The sequence below is a fragment of the Hordeum vulgare genome, chromosome 5H (genome assembly GCF_904849725.1).
Source record: "Hordeum vulgare subsp. vulgare chromosome 5H, MorexV3_pseudomolecules_assembly, whole genome shotgun sequence".
In the NCBI taxonomy this organism is placed as follows: Eukaryota; Viridiplantae; Streptophyta; class Magnoliopsida; order Poales; family Poaceae; genus Hordeum; species Hordeum vulgare.
Genome location: NC_058522.1, coordinates 456,736,221 through 456,744,171, shown reverse-complemented (window position 1 = coordinate 456,744,171; position 7,951 = coordinate 456,736,221). Strand labels below are relative to the sequence as shown.

General features: G+C 42.7%; 1 protein-coding gene across 1 annotated transcript; it reads right to left on the bottom strand.

Moving 5' to 3' along the window:
• Positions 1-2,136: 2,136 nt before the first annotated feature.
• On the bottom strand, positions 2,137-7,341 carry LOC123398538 (protein disulfide isomerase-like 2-3). Its single transcript, XM_045093001.1, has 9 exons — positions 7,148-7,341; positions 6,893-7,051; positions 5,732-5,845; positions 4,931-5,115; positions 4,209-4,308; positions 3,333-3,509; positions 3,103-3,248; positions 2,588-2,734; positions 2,137-2,502 (listed from the first exon to the last, which is right to left on the bottom strand). Exons 1-9 carry the CDS (start codon positions 7,265-7,267, stop codon positions 2,328-2,330), a joined length of 1,323 nt encoding a protein of 440 aa, XP_044948936.1. The 5' UTR covers positions 7,268-7,341; the 3' UTR covers positions 2,137-2,327.
• Positions 7,342-7,951: the final 610 nt, after the last annotated feature.

Here is a 7,951-nt window from a genome sequence, read left to right as displayed (position 1 = left end):
CTTTCCCATGCGACGTTCCCCAACATTACTTACTGGGGGGAATAAAACCGTCTCGTGCCACCTGATAATTCTCTGAAAGCATATCGCACACGACTAGTCCGCAAGGGGTATCGTCATCAACCACCAAAATTACCTAGGATGAAATATGCTCTTACAATCTTTCCCTTTTTGGTGGGTTGATGACAATATGGGATTTGCCAAAAACTGAACTAAGAATTCTTAGGCAATCTCAAAACCTACAAAATATAGACGGGCTCCCCCCTAGATGTGTGCTCTATTTAAATATGCTTTTGGAATGCAAAGAGCACATACTAGGATCAATACCCCCCCCCCTATATTTTATAGACAAGGCTATATACTTGCGAGAACATAATATAGTAAAAATTAAAAGGCAAGCATATCACAAAGGTAAAGACATAACAGGACAAATGGGATAGGATATGTCTTACACTATACATAAGTTCACACATAAGTCTTGGACAAACGCAAACCAAAGCAAGCAATAAACGAGTTCACGAGATAGAGAAAGCAAATACAAATAAACACACTCGTGACTCAGCAAGGCAAATCCATCTTAAACTAAGATATTTTCTCCCCCTTTGGCATCGAGACACCAAAAAGAGGAGACACGAGAAGCTTAGTAGTCCTCGTCATCATCTCCCTCAAACTCATCTGAAGCAGCAGATTCCTCCTCAGTAGACACCTCCTCCTCAGACTCCGTCCACTAACAGTTGGCCTTTATCCAGTCCTCCTCATCAGTGATCTTGTCCTCTGAACCGCTCTAGACATCAAGGCCAATATTTCGCATGATCATCTTGTCATGGATGCGTGCCTTATTAGCATCGACATGCGCCTTGTACTGACCCTTCTCCCGGAAGCAGAAAAGAGCCTTCATCTTCTTCCTAAGCTTGGAGGCCCAAGAAGGTTCAGTCTCGGATCTGGGAACAAACTCATAGTCGGGCTCAGATTCGTCATCTGAGTCAGTAGCAGCAATCTTTGGAACAGCACGAGCAACGCCCCAATTGTCCTTCACACGGAGCTTGAGCACACCATGAGAGACCATGTGATCAGTCATCAAAATCATCATGTGTAATATTAAGACGCAAGCCATCAACGTAGTCCCTAATAAGTGCAAATTTCTTTGATATAGTGTAGTTGGGAGAATTCAAAAAGATAATAGAACTATTGTGTGTGGGTGCAATAACAACAAGTTCGTGCATAACATAAGGAACTATAGCAAGTTTATTTTCACAAGCATAATTCATATTGACATCATGGCCACAAGCTTAGCAAGCATCAAGTTCGTCAAAAGGGATATTTCAAACGAATCCAAGGGAACATAACAATTGTCATAGCATTCATCCTTCGGTATGTGCAAAGAGAAATTAAACATAATTAATTCAAATTTGGTCTTTAAAGATTTATTAAAATTAAATTTGATTGATTTTTTCACATAAATACATTATTAAATATATGATGATGAGAAGAGGGACAAAAGGCCGGACAAAAAAATCCAAATAAAGATGAAAGGTATGACGAAAATAAATTCAGAACGAAAACCTATCATCACGACCGCAGACTGTTCCTTTAGGAATAGTGATGGAGATATGTCGCTAAACTTTGACCAAAGTGTCAAAACACAGAATTTTGACGAGTGCGCTGTCTCTGGTTGGAGTGAATGCATTGTGCAATAAACACCCCTGATTAAAATACAGTAACTCGTCACTTTCTCAAGCAGCACGAGTCTTCCTTGACAAGATAATCGCCGGCCACATAATTCTCCGGAGGCGCAGTACAGACGACCGAGACATTATCACTTTGCACTGTGCTAGTAGTACTAAATTTCGAAGGATCCTGTCACTGACGTCCGCACGCCGGTGAAAAGAGCACGTGCAGCCCACCGAGACAAGGAAATGCTGCGCACCGTGTCTCTGGACAAAAACGCATGCTTTCCGCTGGCAAGGCCGACGCTGGCGCCGAGGAGCGACAGGGGTACCGTACCGGTCGTATCGGCAGCCTCGCGAAGCGAGACAAAACCCCAATGATTTCAACCTTACCAAAACGCTTAAATAAACAGCAGAGCAGTGAATGCCCAGTCATCTGCCTCCCCTGCAACTGCAATCATGGACAAGCATCTAAGCTCAGAACTGGTTTTATTTCGGGGGCAAGGACACCCCCACACCTTGCACACCAGAGCTTTCTCCCACAATGCTAACATTGAGATAAAGAAAAGGCATTCCAAAAAGTGTCCCGTCCAAATTGTACAGTGTACACATCAGAACAAGTGAAGCATCAGTGTTCCTCTAAACGCTACCATGGTTCGAGAATCACAACTCGTCGTTGGGCGCAGAGCTGTCCGCCATGAGCTCCTCGAGCGAGAACTCGTCCTCCTCGATGACCTCTCCATCCTTGCCGTCCCATGGTTCCGACTGGACCACCGTCGGGGCGCCCTCCAGAGGAAGGTTGCCCTTTCCGCCGCGCCCTGCCTCCTTCACAAACTCGCTGCAGGGGACACATTCTTCTTTGTTAACTGCGTGCCTGATTGAACCTGTTGGAACGATCGAAGTGATGTGATCGGGGAGCTTACGTGATTTCGGCGAGCTCGAAGGCGCTACGGAGCGGAGCGTATGCGCCTTTCTTCACGTTGAGAGCGACCATGGCTGGATAGCCATAGCCACCGACTCCGACCTGCTTCTCCAGATCAGCTTGCTTGCCGGCGCCTGCCCAGACAAAACTGCAAATGCCATGCTATCCTGGCTCAGTATGGTCCATCTCAAGAACAATAAAGAAGTTTTAAACACAAAATATTCAGCATTAGGACAACTTTCTGAGGATAGTTCAGAAATTAAAACCTTATACAATGGCTTGGATATGTAGGTACAACAACCCTAGTTTTGTTCATGCCGAAGACATTTTAATCTGATCGTTTAAGGTATGAGAAATATAAACAAGTTGCTTCCAAATGTAACAGTTCGTTGTTGTTTTGTCAACTCAATAAAGTAGGATGTAGAATTGATTAGAAACTGTGCGCTCTTCTGAAAGTGACTTAAGAGGAAAACTGTTGTAGGTAAAGTCAAGTAATTGGTTCAGTTGACAGCTTACCTGTATGGACTCTTCTTAAATTTCTCAGCAACAGATAGTAGCAGCTCAAGGTACTTGTTTCTTCCTTCTGCCTTTGAGTCCAGGATGTCTGGAAGGAAAGACACAAAGCAAATGGCAGCAGAAGCACACTTCTCTTCCATCACATCCTAAAGAAAAGCCAAACCCACATCAGAACATCAATCATTCACTATGTGACCTGCAGAAATATTGTTAATATCATGAAGGCTTACTGCGCTAGTCAACTCAGAAACTTCAGGTGGTGCAGCGTTCGCTTCCAGCTGCTCCAACGCGAAGGACTCGATAGCAGAAGCAGCTCTAGCCCCCTGGTAGGGGAACGGGCTGTCCTTATCGGCACCAAATACCAAAATAGTTGGAAAACCTTCTACCTTGTACTTGCTCATCAAGGACTGCAAAATTCACAAGTCAAGAAAATATACTTGCAATATCCACTCAAGAAAGAAGCTGGATGGTAGGCCCAACGAACTATTGGTGGCACATGCATGCATGCTTTCACATTGTCGAGTTTCAACTCTAACTATACTGATAGTCTGATGCACTGCCTGGAACATTTCGATTATGTTTAATCTTCTGATTGACCTATTAAAGTTCAAAGTATTGTAGTATAGCATGTCATCATGTTAAAGTGGCACCTCAAACAAAACATGGACGATAACTCAATCAAATGGCTGGTGGATAAGTTAGCCAACTGAAGCTTTCCTCAATAAAATTTCCAAGAGAACCACAGTTATTTGCTGGAAGACTCCAGCATTTGTATGATATATGACCCCAGAGTGATAATGCTGAGTTAATTTCATTATAAAATTGCAATAACTACAAAAGAACACTTCATTCCAGTCTTGCTGATCACAATAATGCCAAGAACTCAGCAAGATTTTCAAACCAAATGTTACTTGACAACAATTTCACTTGTATAATTTCACTTTTTAGTGAAATGAAAGTGCAGATTCATTAGTATGGCAAATACATTGCAATTTAAGCTGTAAAATTGACTTGAAATATATGCTTTCCTTAAAGGAGGAAATGCAAGGGATGCATTCAACCAGAAGATGAAAATGGTAAATGAGAATATAATCCCAAGGTCGTACCTTATCAGAGTCACAATCAACATGGCCTAGTTTCACTTGACCCTTCAAGTTCTTTGCAGCCCTTTTCCATTCAGGAGCCAATTTCTTGCAGTGCCCACACCTAAATAAGAAAAACAATATAGGCGGCGAGACAAAGAATGTATTCAGTTAACAGGATTTACTCTCAATAGACAAGTAACAGAAATATGATACTAAAAGTCCAATACATCAAACAAATGGATTAACTTGTAAAATGTGATTAACGTATAGGAACAGTAGAAGAGATCAGAGAAAGCTTAATGAACCAAATCAAACAAGATCACATGGAAATGGCTTATCTCTATTTGCAACCGATGAAAGGGGATGTATCGGCTCTAACTGTAGCATCATGTGAGCTCGTGTGGTCTAGTTAAAATGTAGGCCTCAAATATGTCAATCAAAATCACGAACTTATTATTCTCTTTTTCTTGACAAGGAAGGTTAAACCTCCTAGCCTCTACATTCTCAGATGCAAATAATCATAGAAACTTAAATTTCTATGGTTTGGCTATAACTGAAACTTCTGAAGACCTATAGTTAATCAAGAATGTGCTAGAGTATACCTAAGAAATAACAAGAGATGACTACATCGTGCACAATTATGTATGTAATTTTCTCTTAACTTGCAGAAAAAAAAAGTTACACTCAATAACAAGCAAAGAATCAAGTAACATGATGAACAATACGTGTATTGAGCTACATACCATGGTGCAAAGAACTCGACAATCCAAAGATCCTTGCTTTTGATAACGAGTTCGTCAAAGTTACTCGAATTCAATTCTACTGATTCATTTGGTTCGTTTTTCTTCTCACTTGAGCCACCAGAGGTTTTGCTACTTGAACCTCCTGATGCCTTACCATCCAACCTATCTCTGAGAAGACCTTTGACCTGTGCATCATAAAACAAATAAATATTTTCCCTTGTATTGAAAGTGGAAGCTCACATCTTTTGCAACATAACTGACAAATTCGTACAACATAATACAGTATACAGAATGAAGATTCTCGATTCACAGCATGCACCAGTGATGACCGACGAACAATTAAATTGAAACACATGACATGTTGAAGAAACTCAAGTCAGCTAACATTAGTGTGGGTAATTACTGAACTTCAGAGAATAGTAAAAACTAAGAAGTATCCTTGCAAGCTAAGCTACGAAGAGTGGCTGCCTCAAAGTCATTAGGAGAAGTTGATAAGTAGAATCATGGGCTACCCGAGACAACATTTTCAGCCAACAGAAAGATGGGACTTGTTGTCCATAGTATTATCTCCTGTAAGATCTGAAGTTATTTAAGTGGATATAAATTTTATTCTTCACATTCAGACAAAGCAGATAATGACTCCAGGGAAAAGGATGTACATATTGGTGGAGTAGCAGAGGAAACATAACATCAAAGGCATAAACAACTTGTGCAACATAAAAAAGTGCAATTGAGAATACATCATGCAAATTAGTGGAACAAAATAAAATTGCAAGACAAAGAGGGTTTCCTGCAACTGACCTGCGACAGAGCAAAATTTACAATGGGCTTTACATCTCTTGCTCCTTCATAATCCACTGGCGGCTTGCCAGGGAGAAATACTTTTATGGTTGGGAATCCCCGTATTCCATATTGCTGCAAAAGTAACACAATTCATCACGAACCATATTAGTAGCATTCCATAGAAGTAGTTATAAATTCTAATTATAAAAACCAGATATTTTGTGTGATTGTCATTAATTTAGAATATAAACTGTTTAAGAAGTGACGTCAGGCATATAATTGTAGAGGAAAGCAAAAGAAGGTAGTCCAGATGCATGTTGCCTAAGTTAGTTCTAACTAAAGTATTCATTGCCTCAGTATAGACTTGATGTTCACCCATCTGGCCCTACCTATCAGTCTGCTACAATAAACACAACTTAAAACCACGCTGTAATTAATAGCCTACAATCATCAATAGTAATGCACATGTGGAACACGAGATAGTTTGGAGGAATTGTTGTGGTTACGCTGCACTGCAGGTATATTGGTAAAGCCATAACGGTCTTAATTCACAGTCAATGTCTTGCTTGTTTTCTTTAATTGGGGGTATCCATCTTTGTGCGATAACATTTGGGATAAGAGTGATTTGATACAAAAAATAATTTCTGGCACACAAAAAAACCATAGAACGCTAAGAAACAAACTTGTAGGCAATGATAGAATGGCAACATATCACCCTAAAGTTGCACAATTCGTTGGATTTTGGCCTCTGTATATACTTAACAAAGATTTGAAAACAAAACCAGGCTAGTAATCAACTGGGAGGACACCAAAACAGCATTAGCAAGAGACCAAATCCTGATTACTGATAAGGCCTTGTCAAACTGTATCTTTCTTCAGCAGAATTCAAATTTATTTACTATATAAAAGCATCGAACCACCTAAGTAAAATTTAGTAATTTACTGTCTGAACTACAATGTCCCACTATAAGTGCATTATTTTGGTACTGCGCTTGTTAATGTCTTTCCATCCACCAAAATGGTACGGCCGATGCACTAGTAAAGCAATTATACGGTAACAATCGATAAATTACTGTGATATCGCTGCTACCGATGCCGAGATCACATCAGGAAACAAGCAGATCAGCACGCACATGTGGAGTGTGGGCGGGTCAAAAGGAAACGAGAGGGCGTGCTCACCTGCGCAAGCTCCTTGTGCGCGTCGGCGTCGAGCGCGGCGACTGTGGCGACGCCCTTGAGGACGCCGGCGGCCTTCTCCCAAATCGGCGTCAGCTGCTTGCAGTGCCCGCACCACGGCGCGAAGAACTCCACCAGCACCACCCCGTTCGCGTTCAACACCTGCGAGCAAGCGAATGGCGACACGCCCCTCGGTGGTCAGAGGGGAGCTCAAATGGGAGAGGAGCCGATCTGGAGACGGGGGAGGAGAAGCGATACCTTCTTGAAGTTGTTGGGGTTGAGCTGGAGGACCGGGGAGCCGGCGGAGTAGAGCGCGGCCGCCGGGGAGGCCGCGGCGGCGAGGAGAAGGAGGAGGGCGGCGAGGATGGCCGGACGCATGGCGTCGTCGAGAAGCTTCTGGAAGCCGGAGGGGGGACTGGATGGTGGCGATCGATCGGCTGCGTCACCGGGGCGTGGTGGTGCGGATTTAAGTTTGCTCGCGAGAGACGAGACGAACGCGTGTGCGGACCAATCGTGCGCGTCCACGTCTGGTGCTCTGCCACGTCGGAAAGGTTTCGCTCGCTTGGCGCGACGCGATTGGTTCCGACCGTGGCAAGGTTGGAGGACTGGGTGCACGGTTGGAGGGAAGACACTCTGTGTTTCTTTTTGTTGAGAAATCTGGCCTTTTTATTGATTGACAATGACAATGTTCATAGGTACACGATTGGGTCGTGGGGAAGCCCAATCACACATGTCTACTTACACTAAGATTACATGCTAACTTGACGAGATTATGAGCCTTGAAGTTGTGAGCTCTAGACTCATGAACGAAATTACAAAAAGCAAAACTAGCTATATGGTTCATTATTTCATGCACTATAGTAGGTAGCATGAGGACCTCCCGTCCCCTGTTGATGTCGTTCACCACTTGTAGACAGTCCGATGTCATCCTCAGATTTTGCATAAGAAGATCATCTGTCAGAGCGAGTGCTTCCCTAGATGCAAATGTCTCAAGCATTGTTGGGTCGGAAATACCTCGAAACACCATAGCAGAGGATCTGAGGTACTCTCCAGTGTGATCGA

Bases quoted from the DNA above. Each gene is read 5' to 3' on its own strand.
- LOC123398538 (XM_045093001.1), bottom strand. From the start codon at position 7,267: ATGCGTCCGGCCATCCTCGCCGCCCTCCTCCTTCTCCTCGCCGCCGCG. The intron at 3,249-3,332 runs GTAAGCCTTCAT...GCTTTTCTTTAG, and splicing joins TTTCTGAGTTGACTAGCGCA to GATGTGATGGAAGAGAAGTG. The intron at 2,503-2,587 runs GTAAGCTCCCCG...TGTCCCCTGCAG, and splicing joins TTCGAGCTCGCCGAAATCAC to CGAGTTTGTGAAGGAGGCAG.